Consider the following 27402-nt stretch of genomic DNA (forward strand, 5'->3'; position numbering starts at 1 on the left):
GCTTAGCCTCTCTGAGACTGATTTCTCATTTGTGAAGCCTGGATCCATGTTTTTGAGGCCTGAAAAAGGAGTAAGGACTGTAGTAAGCACTTAATGAGGCTCGGGGAGCCCCAACTCTGCGCCAAAGATGACTGTCTGGTTTCAGACTCAGCGCAGAGAAGCGGCAGGGATTGCATCTCTACCACAACCAGACTAGGAGGGGCTGGGGCCCAAGTCTGGCCACCTCAGCCTTTTTCTTAGTTTCAAGGGCCAATTAACTCCTCGGCCCCACCTGCCCGCCTTACCTCCCCCCACACCCTCCCAGCCTCCCAAGCCAGATCCAGAGGCAGCTGAGAGGTCTGGGGGCGCAGAACCATAACCAGGCCCTGGAAGAGTCCTGGGGGTTGTGACATGGAGTCATGGCTCCCCATGCAGGGTGGGGTGGGAATGGAAGTTGGGTCCTGAGTCAGGCTCTGCATCCCCCTGGCTCCAACCTGTGGCCTTTCCTAGGGAGGTTCGCTTCACTCCGGGTCTCCCTTTGTCCCCCTGGGATTTCCCAGCCTCCCCTGGGCTTCTTGCTTCTCTCACGTCCCAGGGCCTTTTCCTTCAGAGCTGGCTCAGGCTGGGGCAGTGCGCAAACGGGTGAGGGTGCAGGCAAACCTCAAAGGCCCGAGAGCCCCCTAGGTGAGGGCAGCATCCTTTCCCTGGGGTCTTTGTCATGGTCTCAGTTGAGCTGCCCACAGTATACCCTCCGTAGCCTCTACCATCAGGTGGCAAACACTCCCAGGGTCTGGGCTGAGCTTCAGGGGGAGGGGGAAGCAGTCAGAATGGGGCTCCAGACCTGCTTTACTGCTTATTGGCTGCAAGGCCCAGACAAATGAACTCGTGGCCCTCATGTACCCAGGTGTGGCACAGGGGTACTCACATCTGTGAGGAGTGGAGGCAACCCAGGAAGAGGGCCTGGCCCGAGGGAATGAGAATCCGTTCCCTCCTCAGTGAGGGTGGGAGACGGGAAGGAGGCAATGCTTAGGTGCCCCCACTGCCGCCCACTGCGGGCACTGCCCTACTTCAGCCCCAGTTGCCAGGGAACCACTGGGTTCCTCACTAACCTGGATTTCTTTATTGATGGGCGGCCTTTGTCTTCTGCCTCCCTGCAGCCACCACCGAGGGAGGCCCATGTCCAGCTGTGTTTCCAGGCAACCCCAGCCTCTGGAGGCTGCAGGGAAGTGCACAGGCCCTAGAGGCACTGCCTGGGAAACAGGGGTATCTGCTGCTCATCTCCTACTCCAGATGGGCACCTGCCTCCCTCCAGTCCTGCCTCATTGGCACGCAGCCAGAAAGCCCTCAGACACACATTGTTCTCTGCCTCTCCTTCCTTCCAAGGCTTCTGTGACCCCCAGGGGCGTCCAGGTTCTGCCCACCAGCCAGTCCAGAGCCCTCTCCCATCCTGCCCTCCCACCTCCCAGGTTCTCCCTGTGGCTAATGGGGTACGGCCTGTGTACTAGGCCCTGTGCCAAGCATTGTGCATAATGAGTATGCATCTCATACCCTACACCTTTCTGCTAAATGTGTACCATGCCCCCCTCCACGGTTTACACATGGGGAAACTGAGGCATAGTGCATGAGGGCTTTGTGCCAGGTCCGGGCTGTTTCATGAGGATTTCTCTTACCCTCACAGCAGGGGCCACAGACACAAAGCCAGTGGCAGACAGCAAGGCAGGCTGGGTCTCCCCAGTCAGCTCAGGGGTTCAGATCCGGCTCACGGTCCCTCTCCCCACCTAAGCCCCAACCTCGGGGCTCCTTACCATCAGCCTGCTCTCCGGCAGATCTGGACCCTCTCCTGAAGGCATGTTTTCTGATCCCTGCCCCTCACCCAGTTCAGTACTACCTACCCACATACTAGAGCCGGGCCACATGCACAGCGCCGGGGCAGCGGGATTAATGCAGAATGGGAGGTGGTGAAGGGGACTTCCAGGAGGAAGTGACCTTGCAAAGAGCTCTGAAGAAAGAGTAGGTGTTGACCAGGTGCTGGGAGGGGTTTCTGGACATGCAGGTACCAGTCTGGTGAGAGACAAGCGTGTCTAGGGACTGAAGGCAGCTCAGTGGCTGGAGTGTGGGGGTGGGGTAGGTGGGACATACCTCCATGACAAGGCACCTAGGGTGTCTGCCCCCCTCCCCCAGCCCTCACTGGATGCCAGGGAGGGCGCATGGGACTGTGGGAGACCTTTGGGATTCTGTGGATGAAGGTGGAGATTGGGGGGGGGTGGGGGGGAGAGGCTGAAGGGGGCATGGTCTGCCATGACCCCTGCAGCTTCAGTTCTGGGAAAGAGGAAGCTGCTGAGGCTTAGGCTGTGGCAGTGGCTCCAGCTTCCTCTTTCTCTGAGGCCTCCAGGGCTGCATCTCCCTGGAGCTCATCTGACTCCCAGCTTGGGGCCCTGGACTGGGCTAGGCTACTTGGCTTCCTTCCAGGGAATTTCTGGTTCTAATTATTTGGGCAGTGTTGGGGGGTGGGGGTGGGCCAGCATGAGGAAGGGTCCCCCAACCTCAGTGAGCATGTTTGGAGACCTCCTGCTCCAGACACTGGGCTGGGGGAGCTTGTGATGAGTGAGACAGCCCTGCCCTAGCTGCTGTCTGGGGAGGGGTGGGGGGGACTGAGGGGGTGGCGCAGTGGTAAACAAGCATGCAGACAATTACTAATTACAAACTTGGGCAGGAGGTGCAGGGCGAAGGGGTGATGGAAGGAAATCACAAGACCTGCTTTAGGCTCTTCTTGAATCTCATGACAGCCTTGTCCTGGGAAATAAACATTCCCATCCTACAGGCAAGGAAACTGAGACCCAGCCGGCTGAATCAGGTCCCCCCGGGAGCTGGCGATAGTGGGGACTTGTGGATGGCCCCAGACTGGGAGACTTCAGGGAGGAGTGGCCTTGGGACTGACTTTTTTCTCTGCTCCTGCCTGTCGTCCCCCTCAGTGGGAGGAGGTTCTCCTTGGAGAATAGTTCAAGGGCTCAGGGATAGGAGCAGGGAGAGGAGTCTCCCGGCCATGGGCTGAGGCACTGCTCCTCTAGGGCCTGGGTATGCCTGTGCTGACAGCCCTCCTCCAGGAAGCCCTCCAGAGGTGCCAGCCTTTGGAAGGTCACTGACTGCCCAACCACCTGGACCAAGCCGAAGGTTGGGGTTTGCACCTTCACTGACCACCCTCCGCCCCTCGCCCCGGGGCTTCTATCTAAACTTGCATTTTGGTCAGAGGCGGGGCTGGGCTGCTGGAGGCCGGTGAAGAGTGGGCCGCCGAGGGGACGTCAGAGCAGCAGGTGCGTCCACATGTGTGCACCGTGCTCTGAGCTGCCTGACTGAACAGGTCCGTGGGGTCTCAGTCTGGACTGAGTGTGGGGCCAGGGAGCTGCTGTAAGCAGAGATGGGGCAGCGAGTCTGGAGTAAGTGCTGGTTTGGGGTAATTAGACGGCAGGTAATTAGAAGGCGTCGGGGCGCCAGGCGGTGTCTGTGAATGTGCTGGATTGGGTCCTCTCTGGCTTTAGTCTGCGCCTCTGGGACCCCCATTTTCCTCCCAGAAATTGTGAGCTTGGTATCTCCATTTGAGCTGCTGAAAATGAGCAGCTGCACAACCCTCCCCTGAGGGCTTAGGCCTCCCAGCAGGTGTCCATCTGTGCCCTCCCCAGGGACACAGGGTGGTGCTGGGACTGGGCAGGGCTGTGGGTCAGAGACTGTGAAGAGCAGGGAAGAGGCCACGCAGAGGGCTTGAGTGGGCTCTGGGCCTTGTGCAAACACTGAAAAGGAGACGTGTGACTAAATTGGGGTGGGAAGGCAAGTGGGGGATGAGCCTGGGGTGTCACCTATTGGGTGCTGAATGCCGGGGGTGGGGCCTTCACCCTTCTCCATGGCCTGGCCTCCTCCTGCCCCGGATTTTCCCCTGAGCTGGCCTTAGGCCCGGAGCTACTGCCAGTGACCTGGAGAGTCCCGAGGATGACGGTGTGACCGCTGCCCCTCCCCCTCCCCTGGGGTGTAACTCAAGCCCCTGGTCCCTCTGAGGTCTGTGCCTGCCAGGCTGCCCCGGGAGGGCGGGAGGATCGGTTTCCTCTGCCTCCTTTTCCAGTGGGAAGCCCAGGCCACCCAGAGGGTGAGGGGCTCTCGTGTGACAGCTCCAGGTAGGGTCACTTCAATCTATTGGGGGTCTTGGGCCAGCGACTGAGCTCTCAGGCCACCCCTTGGGGTTCAGGGGCTGCATGTAGTGTGGCCTGTGGCTGAGATCCAGCAGCCACCCTTTCCCTCACCCTCCTGAGCCTGCGGCCTGCCTCCTGGAAACACACCATGTTCTGCCCAGTCCCTATTGTTGTCCAGCCGAGTCCTTCTTCCTGCCGTTCCCTCCTTGTCCTCTGGCTGGAGAGGCCACACTCAGCCTGGGGGCTCAGTCCCAGTGCCCATCACGCTCTGTGCCCTCACCCTGCCTTGTTTTGCTTCTTGGCATGTCCCCTCACCTGACAGGGCCTTTCTGCTTAGCTGCAGAAAGCTCCTCGGGTGGGAGCCCCCTGGGGACAGGGCCCATGTCTGTCTTGCTCATACTCTTTCCTTTGCTGAGGGCAGTGCCCAGCACACAGTAGGTGCCTGAGAAGGGAGGACGGCTAATTGCTAGCTGCCCCCCTGCCCCCAACTCTGCCTGAGGCACTCCCTGAGGCTGGCCTTGGGGCACAGATGCAGTCAGGTGTGCTCCGGGGCTCATGGAGAAATGGTGGTGTGGACAGTGGGCCCAGCGATGGGTGGGGCGGAGAACATGCATGGGCCTTGGGGGGGGGGGAGGATCAGACACAGCTCTGGGAAAGGGAGATCTAGAGAAGCTTCAGGAAAGGGAAGCCTTTATGTTGGGTTTGAGGGAGAAGGAAAGAGCCTGCCTTTCAGCAGAAGTAGCTAGAGAGAAGGCTTGAGCTGCGTGAACCTGCCCTTAGCCTGTAGGGCATTCCTAGTGCTGGGGCCTGAGGCCAGGAGGTGCAGAGACTGTGTGGAGGGGATTGCCAGCCCTCTCATCCCCCACCCCCAGGGCCATCGCTGCCTCTTCCTTCCCCCACCCCGCTGCTTCAAGGTGCCTGTTTATGAAAGGGGAAGGAAGCCCTTCCTCCTAGGGAAGCCCCCCAAGCCTGGCAGAGCCTTTGGTCCCCTACAGTCTGTGCTGCACTGGGAGGCTGGCCCTAGACAGGGCGCCCCACCCCACCGCCTCCACTCTCGCTTGCAGGGCCGGATGGTGAGTGTAGGCCAAGCCCACAGCACCTTGCAAATGAATCCCATCCTGTCCTGGAAGCAGCACTGCCTTGCCTGTGTCACCTCCTCTCCTTTCTTCTGCTCTAGGCTGGTGACCACCAGGGCCTGAGGATGAAGCTGAGCCCACAGCTCTGGCCCCTGTCCTGCCTCCTTGTGGTGAGTTGGGATGGGACTGTGGGGAAATGCAGAGTTGAGTCTGGGGCCTGCGCCACAGGCCTTGGAGTTGATGGAGTCCAGGTGCTGCTCCAGGGCGCCTGGGTGGTGCTGAGGCCATTTTCCCAGCTCTTTGAAGGATCTGAGAAAGGCTGGTCCTGGAAAGCACCTCCTGGCCCCCATGTTCCCAGTGCAGGAGGCCTTGTAGCACTTGGCAGGCGCTGGCACCCAGGTCTGGGCCTGAAGAGGTCCCCAGAGCCTTCCCGATGGCATTCTCTTGGCCCTCCAAGACAACTGGCTCTGCTCTTCCCACCACTGCCGAGCTGGGGCCAAAGTCACATCTGGAACAGGAAGCAGAGGTGCTCCTGGTCGAATACGTTGAGAGACACAAACTGAGAAAACCTTCCCTTGGGACGTGCCATGCCTGTGTGGAAGCCGGGGTGTGAAGGAGTTGGCCTTGTCATGAGGAGGTCATGGAGGAGGATGTGGTCCCAGAGGCTCAGCTGATAGCTCAGAATAGGAAGCACCAGCTGCAGGCTCGGCCCCAGGGTGGATGGACAGAGTTGGTCAGTAACACACCCAGCTGGCGGGGGAGAGGCAGCAGGGGCGGCAGGAAGGGGGCAGAACTTGAGAGGAATTGGGAAGCGTTTCTTCCTCAAGGACCTTGTTAGATGGAAGGGGTGTGCCTCAGAGATCCCAGAGCTTGAGAGCCAGATTCAGTTCTGCCTGGGGCTTTCCAGCACTTTCCAGAAGTAGATGTGGTTCTTTTCCAACCTGGGCAATGGCCATGCAGCAAGTCTGGGTCAGGCATGAGGGATTGAGGCCAGAGAGTGCCTCTGAAGCCTGGGGCTGGCCTGGTGGTCCCCAGCCCTGCCTTGTCAGGAAGTGGGTGGTCGACGGATGGCACCAGAGACCCCATGACTCTGTATCTGCTCTCAGCGCGCTCCTGCCCACTCTTCTTCCAGCTGCTGCCCTGGCCTCTGGCCACTCCAATACCAACAAGCCCTTGGCAGTGCCCACCTGGGGAGGAGCCTGATCTGGTGAGCGTCACCCTGCCATTGGCCCTGTCCTGGGGAGACTCGGAGGCAGGCGCAGTCCCTGTACCTGGCTTCCCAGGGACCTCAGGCCTGGCTCCTGGCTTCACTCTTGCCTTTCTCTCCCACAGGACCTAGGGCAGGGCACATTCTGCAGGCCTTGCCCCCTAGGCACCTTCTCAGCCTCATGGGGCTCTAGCCGATGCCAACCCCACTCCCTCTGCAGCCCTCGAGGGAGGCTGAAGGCCCAGGTGGGCACCGAGACTCAAGACACACTCTGTGGAGACTGCCAGCCTGGGTGAGCTAAGGGGTCCGTGGGGAGTTGAGGGGGGCTCATAGCTGCATAACCAGAACCCTGAATCCTGGGGTCCCAGCCTCACCTGCCCCCTTAATTGGCTCGTTCTTCCCATCTGTGAAATGGGATGGCCAGGGCCAGTGAGGGGCCCGCAGGAAGGAGTCCAGCCTCTCTTAGGGATAGTTTTTGGTTCTTGGTGACACCTTCCCTCCCTGCAGGTGGTTTGCCCCCACAGCAGTCCCTCACGCTCCCTGCCAGCCATGCCCCTGGACACCTCTGGGCACTCGAGGCTGTCATGGTGAGTGCAGACGGGGGCTGAAATTGCTGGGGCGGTGTAGGAGGGGATCCAGCAAATTTGCACTAAGGGAGACCGCCACGCCCCCCCCCCATGTTCATTTGGGGCTCTGGGGTCCTCATTCCAACTGCTCAGGGGACTAGCGGGAGGTACAGCTGGGGGGAGTTGGGGAAGGTGTGGTCTCTTGCTCTGCTGTCCACCCACCTTGTTTTTGAATGGCAGAGACTGTCCAGCAGGTGGCAGCCTCAGTTGAGGGGCTGGGGGCTCACATCCTGCTCTTCATTCCCTCAGAGGCCCCCCCAGATGAGTGTGAGCACCCATGCACACACACACCGCCTTCTCCCCTGAGCTGGTCACCTTCTGAGACATTAACTCGTGGACCAGGTCATAAAGACAGGCCTGGGGTCCCTGTGTCCGGGCATGGGCCGCAGGTGCCATCCCTCGCCCTCTGGAGCCCAGTGTAAGGCTGGCCAGAGGGCTGGTGTCCTGGTCGGACAGCAAAGGGGGCGGGGGCTGGGGAGCTGCTTCCCCAGCATGGGATGGGCGGGCACGTGAGTTTGCCCCACGCACGCTCACTTGGGCCTGGGGTCTGCGTGTCTGTGATTCTCTGCCTCCATCTTCCCTTCATGCTGCCATCCTCCGTGGTGCTCAGAGCGGGGGCGCCGGGCCCGCCGAGGCGTGGAGGTGGCCGCAGGGGCCAGCGGCAGTGAGGAGATGCAGCAGCCAGGGAACGGCACGCGGGCGGGCAGCCCCGAGGAGACGGCCGCCCAGTACGCAGTCATCGCCATCGTGCCCATCTTCTGTCTCATGGGGCTGCTGGGCATCCTGGTGTGTAACCTGCTCAAGCGGAAGGGCTACCACTGCACGGCCCACAAGGAAGTCGGGCCTGGCCCTGAAGGTGGAGGCAGCGGTGAGGCCCCCCTGGGGTCCAGGTTGGGGGCCAGAGGGCGCAGGCTGGGCTGGCCCTGCTCGGGGGCTGCCCAAGAGAATCTTCCTCTGGAGGATCTGATAGGGAGAGGCCTGCAGCGGGCTTGTCTGGGGGGCCTCCCCGAGGTGCTGCCTGTGGACCCCAGGGAGACGCTGCAGACAGACAGGGTGGAAGGAAGGCTGAGGTGGCCCCAGGTGGTGACAGGGACTGAGCAGAGGCAAGACACTGGTCAAGGGGCTTCAGCGGGATTTCCACCTTGGATGAGGCCTGCTCAGCAGTGGGGTTCTGGACTCCTGGGGGCTACAATTGTGTATGTAGGTCAAGGGTCAGACTGCCTTTATAGTGCTGGGGTGACCTCTGACCCTGGCGGGGAGTGGGGGAGGCGGTTGTCGTGGGCGGCACACAAGAGGCTTCTGGTCTGTGTTACTCCGAGACTGCACCACACACCTGAGGCTCCCAGGGCCCTGGTCTTTTCTTCTCCCTGACACTGTCCCCCAAAGTCCAGGAGGGGCGTGAGGCCCGCACGCACATCCACCGCCCCCAGAACCTTGTGGCCACATCGACTGAAGTGGCACCGCCCATGCTGGGCTGCCTAGGGCTGGCTGAACCCTAAGCTGCTGGCACTGAGGTCTGGAGGGGCAGGAAGGAGCCAGGGACTAAGAGGAGGCAGGAAGGTGGCAACTCGGGCCATTGTGCTGAGGCTCTGCTTGTTTTCCTAGCCGAGGATTTGCTCCAGCTGATGGTTGCGCCAGTCCTAGCAGCTCCGTCTGCAACCCGTGGCCACACTGTGTGGTTGGGCCCTAAGGTGACCAAAGGCCCTCGGTTCGCTCTGTAGACAGGGCGTGAGCAGCGGGGGTCTGGGCCCCACGTGGCAGTTGGCCAGACTTCTCCAGGGTTCTGGGCAGAGGCTGCCCATAGCTGAGGAGGGGAGAGAAGAGCCTGACCCCGACCCTCACACTTGCTCTGCAGGGACTAGGGTTCAGAGAGCCCCGAACCACGGGGCCCTGGGGGCTGTGGGCGCCGGGCGAGGTGATGTGAGGGGTGAAGGAGAAATGAGCTTGCGGAGGGGCAGGACTGCCCGGCATGCGCCTCACCCTTTGGAAGGCCTGGGGCGCCCTCTGCTGGCGCATCCTGGAGTAGCTCGCAAGCCGGGTCTTGCCCCCAGACTTCCCCAGGGTCATGGCCTTTTCCTTCCGCAGGGATCAACCCAGCCTATTTAGCTGAGGACGCCAATGAGGACACCATCGGGGTCCTGGTGCGCCTGATCACAGAGAAGAAAGGTGGGGTGCATGACCCTCTCCTGTGCTCCTCCCTGAGTTTGGGGTTAGAGTCCCACCCTGCTCTGGCCTCCTGCCGGGGGGCCCGGGCTAGCTGGCCCTCTCACCAGGATGGCTGACTGCGTTGCCTCTCTTCCTCCTCCTCTTGCCTGCTGAGGGGTGGAGGAGGCGCTCGGCCAGGCCAGGGAAGGGGCGGCTGGTGGATAGGGGGATTGTACTAGGGCACAGGGGTGTGGTCTCCCCTCATGGCCCAGAGGCAGGTTCTGACTGCAACTGCCCACAGAGAATGCAGCGGCTCTGGAGGAGCTGCTGAAGGAGTATCACAGCAAACAGCTGGTGCAGACAAGCCAGAGGCCTGTGCCCAGGTGAGTGGGCAGGTGGGCAAGGAGGTACCTACCCCACTGGTGATCTGCCTGCCTCCTGGGGCTCTCGGGCATGTCCCCTCTCCTGTTACCCGGATTCCCCTAACTGCTTCATCTGGCTGGGGGCCTGCTGTGCCAACTGTTACCGCCGTACCTTCCACAGGCTGCCGCCGGGCACGCCCAGCACGCCACACATCTGCCCGCATCGCCACCACCTCCACACCGTGCAGGGCCTCGCTTCACTCTCTGGCGCCTGTTGCTCCCGTTGTAGCCAGAAGTGGCCTGAGGTGCTGCTGTCCCCTGAGGCTGCAGCCGCCACTGCTCCCACTCCCAGACTCCTGCCCAATGTGGGCAGGGCTCCCAAGGCCGGTGCCAAGGCAGGACGGCAGAGCGAGATCACCATCCTGTCTGTGGGCAGGTGAGGCGGGCCCGGGCTCAGCGGGACCAGGGAGCGACATGACAGCGGCAGGGGGCAGAGGCAGGGCCCCAGGTGGAGCCTGAGCACCCTGCCCAGTGATGGCCCTGCCCTCCCCGCCTCTCTGGCCAGCGAGAAGTGCGGTCTTCCCGGCTGTGCTGTGTCTCTCACGGAGCCCGTGGGTTCCCAGGGCAGGGTCTGGGCCCCTCAGGCCAACAGCCTGTCCACTGCAGCCTGGGCTTGCGGGGAGGGTGCTGGCAGGGACGCGCCTCCCGATCCATGAGCCTGCTGGGAGACCCTGGGCAGAGGCTGCCCTTTCAGCACCTGGGGTTCCCCTGCTAAGGGGCAGCTGACAGCCACCTCTCCACACAGGTTCCGCGTGGCCCGGATTCCTGAGCAGCGGACGAACTCACTAGCGCCAGAGGTGAAGACCATCACAGAGGGCGGGCCCTCGGGGGGCAATCTCCCTGACTCCCCGCAACCCGGCCTCCCCACTGAGCAGCTGGCCCTGCTGGGAAGCAGCGGAAGCCACACTAAGTGGCTGAAGCCTCTAGCAGAGAACAAGGCTGAGGTGAGAGGCAGACAGGGAAGGTGTCTGTGGGCTCCTAGGCCAACCCTGACTGGAGATGGGGCAAGGTGGGGGTCCAGGGGCAACTTTCCTGGAGTCCAGACCCCTCCCTGACTCATCTCTGACCCCTCAACCCTGTCCTCTAGGAGAACCGCTATGTGGTTCGACTGAGTGAGAGCAACCTGGTTATCTGAGGAGCTGTCACATCTGAAGACAATGCAGCCCTGCCCTGGGAGGTTCTGGAGGCTTCCTGGAGGAGGTAGAGCTGCAGCTGGGCCTGTGAGGACCAAGAAGCAACGGCCCAGCAGACAAAACAGCCAAAGTCAAGGCCTGGAGGTGGGACTGTCCGCCCCAGGAGGAGGCAGTGGGTGCTGTGTGCAGGAGCAGGTTGAGACTCCCTCCCATGCCTGCTGCCCCAGCTCCTTCCCTGCAGGACGCCTCTGACCCTGCACCCTGCCCTGGCAGTTCCTAGGAGCCCAAGGGATCCTCTGTACACCCAGGTGGCTAGGCCTAGATGGTGGAGGGGCCTTCTGCCTGGCACCCCCCAGTACCCCACACCTTGGTAATTAGGCAGCCCTTGCCTCTGTGCCGGGCCTCAGGCAGATGGTCATCTGCACCCTCCCCGCTCCGGCAGGTCCCGTGGGAAGGGGCATCACGAGTCCGAGGGCTGGACGGCTGACTTCCTGGGTTCTCATCCTGGCAAGTCCCCGGCCATCACTGGAGCCCAATTTTTCTGACTGTGAAGTGGAGAGGGGAGGAGGCCTCAGAACCCGCGGCCTCTCCAGCTCCCTGGAGGTCCTGGCGGGGTTGTTTGGGGGAGAACTTGACTCCTTGCCACCCCTTCTCATTAGAAGCTTTAACTGGCCTCATTTTTGCTGCTTCCAGGGCCTCCACTTTCAATTCAAGGCCCCCATGGGGCAGCCCATCCACGGCCTATGGAGGGGCTCAATGCATGTGCCTGCCCCGCCCCCCACTCTGCTGTTTTTATTGAAACTGAACAAAACAGACTTCATCTGGGCGGTGCTGTGATGCAGAGCTCAGCCCGCCACCCCCAGGGTCTCTGGAGCTTCCAGAGAGAGGAGCGTGTGGCAGGGCTGGAGAGGCGTTGCCCCGTCGTGTTAGTGTGTCTGTCCCCAGGGCCTGGACAGTGCAGGCGACTGTCCTGCCCAGCCCCCATCTCCATTCTAGCTCAGCAACCTGGTTATTTATGTTGGGACTGTGCAGGCACGGGCCCCACCACCCTCGCATTCCTTATTTATTGAAACTTCGCTGTTGTCCTTGTCTTGCATCTTCGTCCCCATCCGTTTGTTAAATAATAAAAGGTGGGAAAGTGGTGTCACGAGGAGCTTCTTTTCCCTGTGCCTCTCCCCCAGGCCACCCGGCCGATCGCTGCGTGGTCTGTGTCGGCCACTGTGGGTGGGACGCCCGCGGCATCCCGGGCAGCCGGCAACAGGAGGGATGGGGTGGGGAGCCCCCCCCCCCCCGTGGTTCTCACTGCAGGCCCTCGAGGCCGCGCCGCCCAGCGCAAGTGTGGTGTGAGCCACATGCGCGATTTACAGTTTTCTACTAGCCATGTTTACAACAAAAGGGGTGAAATGACTCTAAGCCATAGCAGTGTTTTCTGTAGCCAGTAGATCTGAGGTTATGTTCAATGGAAAAGCAACATGAACTCCAGCACTGTTTATATTTTTGTTTTGAAATGTGGTGTGTATTTTACGCTTCAAGCACTTCTTAACACGAGTCAGCATATTTCACGGGCTGATCACACAATGGCTGGTGGCCCCATGTTGGGTAAGTTCTAGAAGTGGAGCCTGGAAGATGAGGGGTAAGTGAGACAAACTGGGGGCTAAATGTGGGAAGGGAAGCGGTACCCCACTGACAGCAGCACGTGTCAAGGTCAGACATTGACAGAAATAAGACTGGAGGAGCCGAAAGGGTGACTGAGAGGTGGGCTCGGTGGCCTGGGGGCTCTCAAAGCCATTGTCAGTCTGGCGCAAGGGATGCCAAGGAGTCTCTGGACACCTCGAAGGGGAAAGTAGGACGTTAGCTCACCCTGGACCCCCTAGTGTGGAGCGTGAGGAGCTGCAGGAACAGGTTCCCCGAGGAGGAGATGGTGGAGGCTGGGCCATGGCGGGTGATGAGAGAAACATGGATGCAAGCATTCCTGGGTCAGAACCACTGGGCTTGGGAGTCGGGGGTGGGTCAGGGCAAAACATGGAAAAGGGGGCACAATTAATGTGAAAGAGGCCAAGAAGAGGCTGAAGAATGAGGAAGGGACACTTGACGGAGCCAGGAGGTGTAGAGGGGTGTTCTGCAGGATTTCAGGTGCGCTGGGCGCGGGGGAGAAGCCATGTAGAGGCCTTTCTCCAGGGCAGTGGTCAAGCTGCAGAGAAAACTCCCTCCTGCGCTGAAGGGAGGCTGGGCAGACTTGCTGTGAGATTCTTTTCTAGCCTCTCAGATCTCCAGGGCACAGGTGGTTTTCTGGGGCTTCTGGGATGAGCAGGAAAAGGATTGGAACAAAGCTTCACCTTCACTAGGAGAAGGGAGGGAAGGAAATGGGGAGATCGAAACATCAGGAGGAATTTTCTGGACATCAAAGACTGTCCACATCTGGAATGGACCTGTTGCAGGGGATTGGCAGCATCAGCAGCGCCTCAAGGAACTGCTGACGGCGGCCACCAGGGTGCACTGGTGTCCCTATTCAGCTGCATCTGTTGGGCTTCTTCCCACGTGGCTGTCCCCTCAGCCCACCCGCCCTACTTCACCCAGGACTTGGATGAGAATGAGACGGAGAACCGGTGCCCTAGGTGAGTGGGGCGGGGGAGCGGGTCCCCTCGATTCTCTGGCCTCCTGTCCCAGGGGAGGGCTGGACAGCAGTCTCTAAATACCCTCCCGCCCGGGGCAGGAACACCCATTTTGGTGCTGCGCCCTGGGATTGTACGCACTGCTCCACCGCAGAGCACCCCTCCATGTTCTGCCAACTGGAAGGTAAGAGAAAGGCACAGAAAGGCCTGTTTCTTCACCTACCCCTTGGGAGTGTTGAGGTCTCCCAGGAGTGGGGTGAGGAACAGAGGGACCAGGTGCAGGGTCCCCCCACCTTTACCTGTAAGTTTTTCTGGCTTGTTCCTCTTGAGCTCCAGAGAAGCCCAGGCTGCTTCTGTATCCCCTTCCCCCAAGAACCACATCTGGGCACCTAAGACTTTTTTTTTGGAAACTTTTTTTTTAATAGTTATTGAATGTTCTACAGCTTACAGTAAATATCATAATTACAAATTCTTGGCTTCAATCTTTCAGAGTGATCACTATCTGATCTTCAAAACAAAACAAAACCCAAAAGAATCCAAAACAACAAAATGAAACCAGATTTACACTTCATACACACGAGCGCGGCCACGGGGCTTTCCAATCTTTACACTCCAGGCTGTGTTTTGAAAACACCTATAAGTTCTTTTGATCAAACTACTTGGAAGACACCAGTCAAAGGTTTATTATTTTAAATGTTTCTTTTTAAAATGTGAGTTCCAATAAAATTTAAAAATTAGATTCCAACCTGTAGATTAAAATGAATTAAAAAATACAAAATCATATACAACGCTCTCACAGGGCTGTTACATGCCATGAGAACAGGTTTCTCTGTCATGTGATATGAAACAGGGATGCAGATGCCTTTGAGTCAGGAGATGGGGACAGTCCCTTGGGCCTCGAGGCCATTTCACACAACCCCAAGCTGCTGGAGGCTGGCCTGACCGCTCCTCTGGCGAGGAGGAGCTTGAGTCCAAGCACAGATCGGCTAATCTGGGCAACGAAGGCCTCCAGGGGTCCCGCTCTCCCCTTGGGCCTGCAGGGAAGGTGGGAGCCTGGACATGCTGGTCTTGCTGGGGTCAGGCCTGAGGGTGATGTCACCCATTTGACTCCTACGGGCTGATGCTTATCTGCAAGGTTGCTGTTTCTGTTCTGCTTCAGGAAGGAAACTACCCTCTACCAGAAACTGGAATGAAACGGCCTCACGGCCACAGCGAGGCCACAGCGAGGCCACAGCGAGGATGCCCTGGGGCTACGGATGAGTCATGGGGAAGCAAGAGCTCATTTTTTCAGGCTTTGTGGCAGCCGATGCCAACTCCTGTGTCCCTCACTTGGCCTCTGGGCTGGACTGGACAGCATGCATGGTAGAAAATATCCACTGGAGAAACTGAGGGAGCGGGAGGCAAAGCTGGCTATGGAATGTTGAAGCTGGCCTGGATTTTGAAGGCTGGGCCCTGGAACCAGGTAATGCTTGATTTCAGGTACAAATTTTCAAGGCGAGGGGAAGGTGGCGGGTAAAGGCCAGCACTGGCATGTCCACAGTTTGGAGTTTGATCATAGCCTGGCTGGGTGTCCACTGCCATGATCCTGCTTTGGGGTGGGATCTGGATTCCCCTGGGGCTGCTCACTGTCACCACACCCGCTTCCCACCTGCTCACTCTCTGCCCAACCTGTTCCTCTCTGGACTCCTAAGTTTGGCAAGTGGCCGGAGACAGCATACCCTATAGTAATGTGCTGGACTGGGGTACAGGATGGAAAAGCAGTTTCCACACATTCAGCTGCACCTGAAATGTGGTGGTGGTCATATCGAAATTCCTGATCCACACCAGGCTCAAGCACCACGCCCTCTGGGCCCTATCTGGACACAAAGCAGAGCCTATGAATCTGATCTGCAGGGCTCCAGGCTGGCTCAGCCAGTGCCTCACTGGGCCTCACGCCAAGTCCTGTCCACATAATGAGACACCAGAACTTGGTGACCTGGGGCCTGTCCTACTTTCAAGCTACATGTGATTCTTTTCTGAAGGTCACTCAGGACAAAGGAAGCCCCTCCAAAGAAGCACTGCCAGAGGCCTGGAAGTGGGACACCTCACATCTAGAAGAAAATTTGGATGGTCAGGGTAAGAGCTGGGATGAGACTGCAGTGTCCCTAGGTCACTCAAGCCCAGGGACTGGATGTGTGGTGGGCGATCAGAGCCCCCCTTGAAGTGCCAACTCGTGGACAGTGGGCAGGCTCTCCGTGGTCAGGGAACTAGGGCGTACAGAGTTCCATCAACAAGGAGGCCTCTGAGCATGTCTTTGGTCCTTGGCATCATGACCCCAAAGTGCTATTGTAAAGTCAGGCCTTTTTGCAAATTCTCATCCTCCCAGTGCTGCCAGCTAGACAGGTCTCCGGGTCCCCAGAGCCCCTAATAAAAATCTCCTCAGCCAGGAAGACTGAGCTTCCTGGGCCTCTGGCATCTTCCTCTGCTTGGGGCAGACATCCCTTCTTCATACCTGCCATTAGAAACCCAGCAGGTACCAGCAGGAAGGGCAGGAGATTGAAAAGGCCCAAATCTTAGCTTTCTTTACACTTTCCCAGACTTCGTTTTTTCCATCAAAAAAAGGATTTTGGCAATCGATATCTAAGTACTTTATGCATGAAAAAACTAGACAGGTGTGTGTTCTTGATGAGTATTTAGGGATATGCACTTTAGGGTCACTGCCAGGAGAGAGGGAGGAGCAGCAACTGTCCTGTCTTAGGGGGAGAAATTTAAGTTTTTTTTTCCCCCAAAAGTGGCAGAAAGATTGTATATTAGGCTCTCACCACTTGGGGGCACTCCAGCCTCCAGGCTAATGAGAGGGGAGTCCGGGAGAAGTGGGGGGCCAAGAGGACTGGCTGGTGACTACCTGTACTGCCCACCCTGGCCATGGAGCTTGTAGTGCTGGGGAGAGGCATGGGCTGGCGGCAGTACTACAGCTCACTACATGTGGAACTTCCTGTCCCCTCTCAGGCTCGTTGGACTTCTGACAAAGGGTCTTTCCAGGTCAGTCGACCTGTCTGGCGTGACCAAATCATCTTTGGAGGATACCCATGACAGACACCTGTGACCTTAACAGGCACACCTCCATCCCTGGCCTCCTGGGCTCAGCGCCTCGCAGTGACTCCCCAAGCTTGGCCAGGCTTGTGGATCTCGTCAAAGCAAGAGGGTGAGGCCAGCTGAACTGGGGCTCTGGTGCTCACACTGTAAAAAGGGTGCTGGGCCTGCACTTTGCCAGCCTTTCCACACGTGGTTCTTTGCCTTGGGGCCTGTCTTTGATCTCGAATTACATAGTAGGTGGGGCTAAGGGAAGGTGCAGAGCATAGACGCTTCAGTCCGCAAGCCCTTGTCTGCAGACACTGGGATTCGAGTGACTGCTGATTAGCAGGTCACTTTGCTTTTCTGTTTCCTTGTGGATCAAATAGAAGGAATAATCTATTTCAGAGTTAAACCAGATGATGGGTGGGAAATTGTTTCATGAACTGTGAGGTACTAGATGTTAGTTTCTACTTAACTGTGTAATAACCAAAGTGACAAGGTCATTCCTAGGTCGTCTCCTCTCTGAATCTACCCCAGTTCACCTAGATGCAGCAGGGTGCAAGGGAGTCGGTTAGGATCTCAGCATTCTGCTCATTTTGGGCAAGCGCCCTTTCCTTCGAGAACCAGTTTCCTTATTTGCCAAATGGGTGTAAATAGCTCTGACCCTGTCTCTTTTTCAGGGCCAGTAAATTAAAGGCTGTGAAGTGCTTTGAAATCTACGAAGCACCTGGTAAATGCAAAGATTTTCTATTATTTTGGCATTTTCCAAACATGTATAACATAATCTAAAACAACCTTCACCCACCCTTACAAAACCAGAGAGTGGGACGAGGTATTTGCAAAAAAAAATGGATTAACACTGGAAAACTTTGTTGAAACCTCGTTAGCACCCTACGAGACTGTTTAGAACAGCGCTGGGTTTCTCCTTACTGGCCCTGCAGTTCCCTAGGAGGCCAAGAAGGTGGCCCCCAACTCCTGGATCTGGGCTGAGGATGCTGATGGGCTTTGCCCTCCTCGGAATGACCAGCCAGCCTCCGAGGTCCTTTTGGCCCAAGGGTTTCCTGACTTTTTTCCTCCTTTAGGGAGACGTGGAGGTAGGGGTAAGGGTATATCTAAGTTTGCATGAATTTAAAATGAAAAGTTATTTAAAAGTCCCAAATGTCATCAATGATCCCATTTTGTACAGTAAAATGTCCTCGCCCCTACCAGAAGGGCTGCTGGCCCAGCCGAATGCCAGGAGCAGGAGAGCAGCGCTGGGCAACCAGGGTTCCTGGCTGAGCCTAGCGGGGCCTCCTGTCCCACAGGTCTCTTCTCTCAGGAGAGTCACCGTCTCCTGGGCCTCATCCTCGCCCTCCTCTCCTCTCAGGATGAGGGGCCACTGTCCTAAAAGCAGAGACTCCTTTTCAGCCAGCCCTCCTGCTCCTTCTCCTAGGGCTGGAATTAGGAACAGGATGCAAGTTCCAGATGTCTTCACAGAATTTCCAAATGTTATTTCTTCATTTGCAATTTCTGTCCTGCCATCTGCCTCATGTGACCTCTGCCCAGTCTTCAACCCCCGCACTGGGAGTCCTTGAGGGAAGAGCAGAAACAAAAGCCCAGAGACTATTCCAGAGCTCACCAGGTGTGGGCGCTGCTGACCTAATTTTTCCAAAACCAAGCCACTCCATCCCAGGTGATTTTTTTGTAGGCAACAAGTCCCTAGGCAGGAAGGCTGCATTTAATGCTAATTTACTGGAGCTCTAAGGAAGTCCTTTCCTCTTCTCTGGGCCTCAGCTGTCAAACAGGGGAATGGATGAGATGATTGCTAAGGTCCCTTCAGTTCCATGAGTCTATGAAATGTTTATTGCTATTGCTTTTCCTTCACTATCCTGACCTTCAGAGCCACCAGCACCCACCTGGAAAGTGGTTCCTTCACTTTGGCCATGAATGGCATCAGGTAACCAAGAGCTTGGCTTGCCTGCCAGCCCCATGGACAGACGGGTGAGCCCTGTGAAGGGAAGGGCAGGGGGAAGGGGGAGAGATGCCACAGGCGCCCACTCTCATCAGGAGGAAGCTCCTCATCAGAGTGGGACCGTGAGGGCTCAGGGGCCAAGGTCTGGATTACAGGGGTGTCTGGCCTTCCAAGGCTTTGGGAGGCTGGGATCCTGCTGCCCTGCAGCTGCTGGGCAGATCTGAAGTCAGTCGCCTTCTGAGGAAGTGCCAGGACATCACTGTGCAAATCAGAGGGTCCAGGCCCAGACCGCTTGGCCAGAGACCTTTCCATACAAAGCTAGCAGGGCAAGAACCTCGCCCTGCTTCTTCCTTACCGCCCGCCCTGCTCCCTCCCCAGTTTCTCCCAAGGTAAGAATCTGGTTTCCCCAGGTTCTTAGCCTGGGATATTAAGCTGCTATGAACATTCCTACCTAATCAGGTGATTTTGTTCTTGGTCTGTTGCGATGGTTCTCAGAAGACATTACATTTGTGTCAGGACATAGTATGTCCTAAACTAATCATAAGAAAAATCATAAAAGAAACAATCTCCAGGAGATGTGGCCTGCTCACCAGTTCTGAGACCCTACCCTGGACCGGAGGGCCACGTCTGTCACGCCCTTCAAAGAAAACCAAGCCTTCAGCTGAACCACGGCGACAAACCACACTGTCTCCCTGGCTCTAGACTGGGCTCCCCGGGGACTGGATGCTTGGGAAAGGGAAGAGCAGAGAGGATGTGCCTGGTCAGTAGAAGGAAGGGCTAGAACTAGAGGGGCAGCGGCTAAGAGGGGGACAGTGGGAGAGGCAGGAGCTTAGAAAAAGCAGCTTTTACAAAAACCAAAAATAAAAACCAAAACCATTTAAGATGCATAAAGTGACCCTTGCACTTCCGTTATCTCTTCTTGCAAATAGAGGTGGTGCTGCTAGGGAACTGCTCCAGCACCTGTGTAAGACTTGAGTAGTTGCATACAATGTGTGACTCCAGAGCTGGGGGAGGAAGGGGAAACCATGAGCAATGAAGAGGTTTTGAAGCCACTGCAAGCATCAAGCAGCCGCTGGACTCCTTCCCCTCACCTGGGGAGCCCTAAATGGAGGCCTCTCCCCACCCCACCCTCCACCCGCCCCGTAACTTCCCCATGGAGCTACCTGCATCGGGTTGAGCGCCCAGCCTTCCTGGAGGTGGTGGAGGGCAGGGGATTTCAAAATGACTTCTCAGAGCCCTGTGCTCACTGGCACTGCCTCGGGAGCTGACTAGGCAGCAAGGAAGCTCGGGGGTGGGGGCTGCTTCTGACTGACGTAAAATTGCATTTGAAGAATGAGTTGTAAGAAGTTCTAAGAAGCCTTAAGCCCTTATAGTAAAGAACACAGAGTTTGGTACTAGAGGACTGGAGTCAAGTTCCAGCTTAATTCAGCATCACTTAACCAGTAAAATTTGTCTTGTAAAACAGCTATGATTTCAGAACTACAGCGAGGACCATGAGAGAACAAGGATCTAGAACGTATGTGACAGCTATTCTTAAGAGTGATATATTGGGCCTCCCCAGTGGCGCAGAGGTTGAGCGCTGGGTTGCGAAGCTGCCCGCAGCCTCTGCAGCGCCGGTTCGATCCCCAGCTGCTCCTCGGCCACCGGAGGAGAGACCCACATGGCGCGCAGACCTCTCCTGCCGCCCGCTGCTCCCCTCAGCAGTGTACTTTGGTCCTTCTGTCTGTTCTGCTCCCCGCTCTGGCTCTGGTGAATTCTCTTACCCTCCTGCGCTTCTGACTGTACCCAGTGCTTGCATAAATAAATAAATCTTTTAAAAAAAAAAAAAAGTGATACTGGTGTTGGGGGAGAGCGCCTGGTGACCGCCCCCTGCCCCTGCCGATACCGTGTCCAGACCCGGGGGGCTGTGAGGCGGCTCCCTAGTCCCCTCCCACCTGGCCACCCCCGGCGCCACTCACTTGGATGGGCTGCAGGCTTTACCAATGCGGGGGCACATAGCTGTACGCAGGGGTCCCTTGGGCCCTGTATGTTGGCATGGAGACAGGGTGTGCCCCAATCGCGGTGTGCTGGGGTGCAGTCAGCAGGGTCCCTGGGCATAGGAAGAGAGAAGAGTAAACCTGACACAGCTGCCGAGGGCACGAGGTCAGACTTCATGTCTTTAGGGGCAACTTTTCAGATGCTCTAGGACAACCACTAGTCCTCAGCGACTCCTTTTACCCGTCACTGTGTGCCCTTACCACCCAGTCACCACGCCGAGTGCTAGCCGGTGGTCTGCAGGGCTTTCCCACCGACCTCCCGGTTCCTGAGGCGAGGGCTCTGGCCTGAGCGACTGGTAACCGGGCCCTAGGACCCCAACGAGGAGGAACGGGGGGACAGAGCAGCCTCACTCTGGGTCGGCTGGCACCAAGCAGTCAGTACCTCACTGTTCCGATCTGGGGAATGAGCCCTCAGCAGCCCCTGCCCTTAGAGGCAGAATAAAACCCCACCTCCTGCCCACCCGTTGTATCCTCTTCCCTGGGCGGCCAGCTTGCGTTTAGAAGTTGGGTTTCTGAAAGTGAGAGCCCTCTTCTCTCCTGCTCTTCTGAACGTCATCACACCCAGGCTTCCCTGAAGCTGCTCGTCCTCTGGCATCTCTCCCCACCCGGGCCCTCAAGGCTCCCGTAGGGCAGAGTTCCGGTGTGAGGTCCGGTCTAAGCCAGAGCCGGAGAAGGGTCTTCCTGGCCTCCTGCCCCTCTCGCAACTTACCATTAATGAGTGACGTATCCCGAACGCACACCCTACTCTTTGGAGAACCCTGCTGCCGAGTCCGCACAGCCTCCTCTCCCTGCTGACCCACAGCCTCCCCATCTAATTCTGCCTCCATCTTCTAGCCAGAGAATGTGGCTTCTCTGCCTAAGCCACGGTGCCAGCTTCCGTGAGATCAAGGTATTCGAGACCCTGCACCGCTCACCTTTGCTGACTCCCCGGCCCCCCTCTGGACGGCGTGCCCCCAGCTCCACGAGTCCTGGACCCTTCTCTCTGTGCACGGGCCGCACTCAGGCTTTGTCCTCCCGAACTGCCCTGCCCGCGCTCGCCTCTGGTCAGCCTCTGTTCTCCCTCGAAGGCCTAGTTCCATACGCCCAACTCAAAATCTTCCTCATCCCTGAGGACGGTTAAAGGGACGTTCCTCTGGATTCCCAGATCCCCCGGCACAGGGATGATGGACACAAAGGCCGCCTTTACCTGCTGACATCGCCATGGTGGTGCCTGCCACCATGCCCATGGCCACGCCGTTGGTCCTTGGGGCAGCAACTGGCGCCGGGTAGATGGCGGAGGGGATGCTGTTGGGCTGGACGACCGTGGTGTGGTGGATGACGTGGGGCTGGGCAGCATACACCGGCTGCGTGTAGTAGGCTCCCTATGGAAAGAAGACGAGGCCACATGGGTTTCTGGGGAGGGGAGGCAGCATGTAGAGAGGGGATCCGGTTCCTCCCTGACCTGGAGGGTGGGTCAGAGCAGCACCGGCTCAGGGACACACACTCTGGGCCCCAACCGGGCTCCGCTTCCACCTCACTACTTGCCTCGGAACAGTTCAGTGTTGGGCTCAGCGTCTGGTCTGAAGAATAAGGTTCCAACCCTGCCCTAAGTTGCTCCCGGGGCAACACTTGACTCCCTGAACGCTGAAGTCAGCGTTGAAAACTGTACATACTGCAGCGTGTGCTGTAAGCTGCCTGATGTGCGAAGAAGGACGCGGGCGGGGCTGGCAAAAGCCAGAGGCTGTGTGCACACACGAAGGATTACCACGGGGGTCCAGTACTGTCCCTGTTCCCCTTTTACCTACGGGGGGTGTACACGGAGAGAGCAGTCCCCCGAGTCTCTTCCATCCACTTCCCTTTAGGCAAAATGGTGGGACCTGGAGTGACTTCCCTCTGCCTGGATCACGTGGCGGCTTCCTGCCGCCACAGCCACAGCCTGCTGACCCTTGCGTGGAGTAGACAAGGGTCCCTGGATCATCTTAATCTGGGACTTCTTAAATGTTATTAATAATGATAAGGAGCCTCCCCGGTAGTGCAGCAGTTGAGCGCTGGGTTGCGGAGCTGCCCGCAGCCTCTGCAGTGCCGGTTCGATCCCCGGCTGCTCCCCGGCCACCGGAGGAGGGTCCCGCATGGCGCGCAGACCTCTCCTGCCGCCCGCTGCTCCCCTCAGCAGTGTACTTCGGTCCTTCTGCCTGCTCTGCTCCCAGCTCTGGCTCTGGTGAATTCTCTCACCCTCCCGCGCTTCTGACTGTGCCCAGTGCTTGTATAAATAAATAAATAAACCTTAAAAAAAAAAAAAAAGATAGAGAACATTGAAAAAAAAAAAATAATGATAAGCGCCTCAGAATGTGGGTTTGTAAGTATCGAGGTCTGGGGCAGCACAAAGCAACCTTTAAGCAGCCTAGTACAAACCGTAAATGAGAAAAAATTATGTCAAGCCTATTGTTTTATCTTTTGAAAGTTTTGACTTCTACTCTACAATACCGCTGTTTTTTAAACTAAAAGTGTTCTCGCCATTCCACGTGTGCCGCATGTGTGCTGCAGCCTCACAGAGTCCGCCTCCTGGCCCTCCCCTCATGGTGTACACACTGAGCCCCGATGGGGGCGCAGAGGGCACTAAGAACATGCCCAAGGTCATCCAGGGAGCTGGTTGTAGAGTCTGGGTAATTATCTCCTCCCCAGTCACTTCACAGACTTTTAAAAGGAAGGGTAGATGTGGGAGGTGGAGACAAAAGTCTAATAACGCCATGTGTGACCCTGGACAAGTCTCCTCTCGATGTCAGTTCCCCCACTGGTATTCAAAGGAGTTGAGTGGGAATGATCTCACGCTTCCCCCTCCAGATGCTGAGGTGGAGTGAGGGGGTGTGCAGGCTGCAGGGCCACTGTTTAATGACACAGTAGTGACAGCTGCCCGGGCCCTAAACCCTCCTCCCCCTCTTCCCCCACCTACCTCTACCCCCCATCCCTGTGGGTGGCTTCTTTACCTGTGGAAGGGGTAGGCCTACTTCCAATGCACCTACCTGGGCATACAGATTCTGCTGGGGGTAGGCACTTCTGATTGGATACATGGCCGTCTGATAGGGATTGGGTGATGGGGAGTAGGGGGGCGGAGCAGTATTACTCTGGGTCGGTGGGACCTTGTATGGTGTCCCCGCAGTGTATCCTGTACCAATGCAATGAGAGAGACTTCCAATTAGTTGGCAGAAGAGCATCCCGGAAAGGCAGCAGGTCCCAGTCACGACCCCCCAGGCAAAGATGGGCTGAATCCAGGCTGGAAACACAGATGAGAACAGACAGGACAGGACTCCACGCAGAGAGCCCTGGCCCTGCCCCCAGAGCAGCTCTCTGTCCTGGTGCACAGGGCTGCCTGTGTGGCTCTGGCCTCTTTTGGATCTCTGGGTCTCAGGGTTCTCGTCTATAAAATGAGAGGCTGGAACTAGACACTCTCTTAAAGGACCCCCTGCAGCTCGGACAGTCTGGGATGCGGAGTGCTGCGTGTGAGCCATTCAGGTGCACGTGGACGGGAGACTCTCAGAGGCTTGCTGTAAAAGTCTTCTCACTCAGCACCCCAGAGTATCTTCTGCTGCCCTTTCTGTCCTGTTTTCCTCTTACCCTCTCTATTATTCTTGAAACTCCCCCTTTTTGGACTTCCATCTGCCATGTTTCCCTTCCGCCCTCAAACACCTCATTTTCTAAGTTGAAAACCTCAAACACCTCATTTTCTGGGATGCTGAACAGCTATGCTCTACAGAACTGGCTCTTCCTCCCCACTCCTGAGGCTCAGAAGAAAACCGCCTCTGCCTGAGATCCTAGGCCAGAGAAGTTTCAGGCCATTTTGGTATAGCAGCTGGGTGGACAAAGGCTGGGACTGGGGCTGAGCAGTCAGGCCTCAAGAAGCTCACAATCAGCTATTCAACTGTGCTGCTCTGAATCTTCTGGAAGAGTCATAGTCTATATTCACATGAAAAATATGAAACATGAGGGCCTCCCCGGTGGCGCAGCGGTTGAGCGCTGGGTTGCGAAGCTGCCCACAGCCTCTGCAGCGCCTATTCGATCCCCTGCTGCTCCCCGGCCACCAGAGGAGGGTCCTGCATGGTGCGCAGACCTCTCCTGCCGCCCGCTGCTCCCCTCAGCAGTGTACTTCGGTCCTTCTGCCTGCTCTGCTCCCCGCTCTGGCTCTGGTGAATTCTCTCACCCTCCCGCGCTTCTGACTGTACCCAGTGCTTGTATAAATAAATCAATCAATCTTAAAAAAAAAAATATGAAACATGAATCACTCAGGAACAAGATTGTGTCCTTACATATCACAAAATGGAATGATTCTATGGAACCCAAGTAACCATCAAGTGACCCCCAAATCCCCCACTTTATAAAAGGAGATCTTCATATAGCAGGCTCAAAAAGTCAGATGTTTTTAGAAACTTCTGAGTTGAAGGCACAGTGCCAGGGGATCTTGGCTTTAAGGGGCGAAGTAAAGAGGTTGCTTTATGGGAAGAGAGGAGATCATTATTGTTTTGCACAATTTGTTGTGACTATTGCCAAGTCTCTGGGTCTTAAGTTTCTTATTTTATAAAATCAGAAAGCTAAAAATGAAGTTCTCTTCCTGAACTAAAATCCCACTGTGTAAAGATCCTAAGGTTCTTTTGCTCTAATTCCAAGTAAAAGCAAGCCATTCCAGCTTTGGTGTGGTGTGGTGCCCTGCCCTGGTGAGGTATCTGTAGGATGAAAGCTGCTGTTTGGTTGCCACAAAAGGCACCACGATAGGTGTCCCGCCCTCCCACCTGGAATCATGTCATTTATCTTTCCACCTGCAGATCCAGTTTGCTATGTGAGAAACTGATTTTGTGAACACATATGCTTAGGAGATAAGGAGCAGTAAGGATGGAGTGGAAAGAAAACACCACAGAGAGTTAGCATTGTTAAGAACGAGAAGCTAACTGAAGTGGAGCTGTGAGGGAGCTGGAAGGAGAGTCTAGAACAGGCTCCTCCAAGGTTCGAGACTATGAGGCTAATCATGAGATGTGGTCACAGGAGAAGCAGACACTGGCTAGGCTGGAAGACATCTAGAAAGCGCCATCTGAGGGGTACTGCACCTCAGAGTCACAGTTTATTTAGCTATAAAACAGGATTCTCAAGATGGACATGTCCACAATAGACTATGATTCAAGGGATCATAATGACTTTGTCCAAAAAAAAAAAAAAAGGTAGTGATGTACAGTAGCAATGAATGGGTTTCTTTTTCATTCCAAGACCCTGAGAAGTTTAAAATGATAGGACAAACTTTGACTACCCAAGTTATGGATATGCAGAAGACTATTTTCAAGTTTATTTTACCTCAGAATCTTTTCATATTTCAAATGGGAAAAACACAGAGGTTTTGGTAACTGCAGCTTGTTTTGGTAACTACAGTTTCAGTAACACCATCGTGTCCATTCCATTCCATACCGACTGGCTGCCTTCCTATAACAGTGGTAGCTACGGCAGAGAACATAGGGTCTGAAGAGTCTAAAACATTTATTACCTGATCCTTTACAGGAAAATTTTGCCAGCTCCTGATTTAAAAGGTATGGGCGGCTTTGCAAGAGTGGAGAGCATCTCTTCTTTGTAAGAGAGAGCAGGGCACGTCTCTGAGAGCTAGCCATCCCAGGGCAGTGGTTACAGCTAGTACAGAGTCAGACCAAATACCTGAGTCCAAACCCCAGGTCTGCTGTTTAATAGCCACAGAACACATAAGTCTTCCCATCTGTAAAATGGGAGTCACAACAATTCCTACTTCACAGATACTATCATGGTCACCTATGGTAAGCACGTTAATTAATTAGTATGTGCCAGACCCTTAAAATAGTGCTTGACACATTAAAAGCACTTCATAAAGGTTAGCTCACTCCCCCGCCGCCCCGCCCCCATGGAGAGATAGTGAAGTTTCTTCTCCTGCGGTACGCAAGCAGAGACTGTTCTGACAGACAACAATAGGTAGGAAGTTCAGCCACAACTTCAATGGTATTATTTCAGCTTGCAACACAGACTCCAGGAGTCTAAGATTCTAAAATTTTATGGTTTCAAATGTTATAATTTGTGCTTGTTTAAAGTTAGCAAGCCAATAATGCTGGCAACTTCCCTTTATGCCTCCCAAGAATGTGCTCTGGAATTTCCATCCCCTGGGGAAGCCTGTAATACCCTCTCTGTGCCATCTTACAAAGTGCAGAGATGATCCCTCTGCAGAAAATCAAAAGGCTCCAAGAAACTGCAGAATTTGGTTTCCACATCTAAGAATAGCTTTGTCTGAGACGGCTTCCCTTTCCTCACGTTATGAAATGAGACACACACGCACTCAGAATACAGATCAATAGCTGAAACACCCCTGGCAGCCGAAAAGATGCTGCTGCAGGTCTTGTTTGTCGAGACAGTTGGAGAAAGGAGAAGCAGAACGGCAGAGTGAGAGAACCTGATCATTATAAAGACCAACACAAATGTTCACAGATACCGCCAAGAGGGAGGAGAGAGGCGGCCGGGGTAGTGGTGGGGAGACTGCTGTGGAGGACCCAGTGCCCTTCCTCTACAGTGAGGAGGTTCTCAAATAGTAGTTGCGTCAGGAGGCTGCAAACTGCCCCTGGGTCTCCTTCCACTCCCTCTGCGAGGGAGTCAGGTCAGCTCTCTCATGGACTAGAAAACATCAGCCTTCTCTAGAAATTATCAGAGGGTCTTTCGAGTGCTGACACAAGTTCCAAGTAAGTGTTTCAGTAAAACTTCTGAGGAAAGCATTGCCGATGATCCCACAGCTGACTGGCAGTCCCGTCCATACTCGTGAGGAGCACTGGGACTTCCCCGGGGCTGCAGCCTTGGCTACCCTGGATAGCACAAAATTCAGGATTCATTACTTTGGGCACATAGGTGAAAGAAGCTATTGGGTTTGATACAAAAAAGAAAGAATCCCAAAAAACTAAGCTCATGGATTTTGCTCTAAAGAACTGAGATTTGACTCCTTTGAAGTCAAATGAAGGCCT

General features: G+C 56.2%; 2 protein-coding genes across 4 annotated transcripts in view; one reads left to right on the forward strand and one right to left on the reverse strand.

The window, feature by feature from the left end:
* Nucleotides 1-5340: 5340 nt before the first annotated feature.
* Nucleotides 5341-10768, forward strand: RELT (RELT TNF receptor; the record flags this gene model as incomplete). Its single annotated transcript, XM_084246523.1, has 10 exons — nt 5341-5403; nt 6366-6440; nt 6566-6732; nt 6948-7027; nt 7677-7934; nt 9152-9232; nt 9513-9594; nt 9755-10009; nt 10379-10577; nt 10721-10768. Exons 1-10 carry the CDS (start codon nt 5359-5361, stop codon nt 10766-10768), a joined length of 1290 nt encoding a protein of 429 aa, XP_084102649.1. The 5' UTR covers nt 5341-5358.
* A 9117-nt stretch (nt 10769-19885) lies between these two features.
* The window catches only part of FAM168A (family with sequence similarity 168 member A), a gene marked incomplete at its 5' end in the record, with an annotated part of 45910 nt that continues 38393 nt past the window's right edge, over nt 19886-27402 (reverse strand). For 2 of the 3 annotated variants that reach the window (XM_084236823.1, XM_084236824.1), the window contains 3 exons: nt 19886-20472; nt 21606-21780; nt 23419-23561. In XM_084236823.1, coding sequence (XP_084092949.1) covers nt 20360-20472; nt 21606-21780; nt 23419-23561 — 431 coding nt within the window. In that variant the 3' untranslated portion in view covers nt 19886-20359. The remainder of the gene's footprint in view (nt 20473-21605; nt 21781-23418; nt 23562-27402) is intronic. The other variant, XM_084236825.1, reaches the window with a different exon arrangement.

The sequence above is a fragment of the Talpa europaea genome (genome assembly GCF_964194135.1).
Source record: "Talpa europaea genome assembly, chromosome: 1".
Classification (NCBI taxonomy): domain Eukaryota; kingdom Metazoa; phylum Chordata; class Mammalia; order Eulipotyphla; family Talpidae; genus Talpa; species Talpa europaea.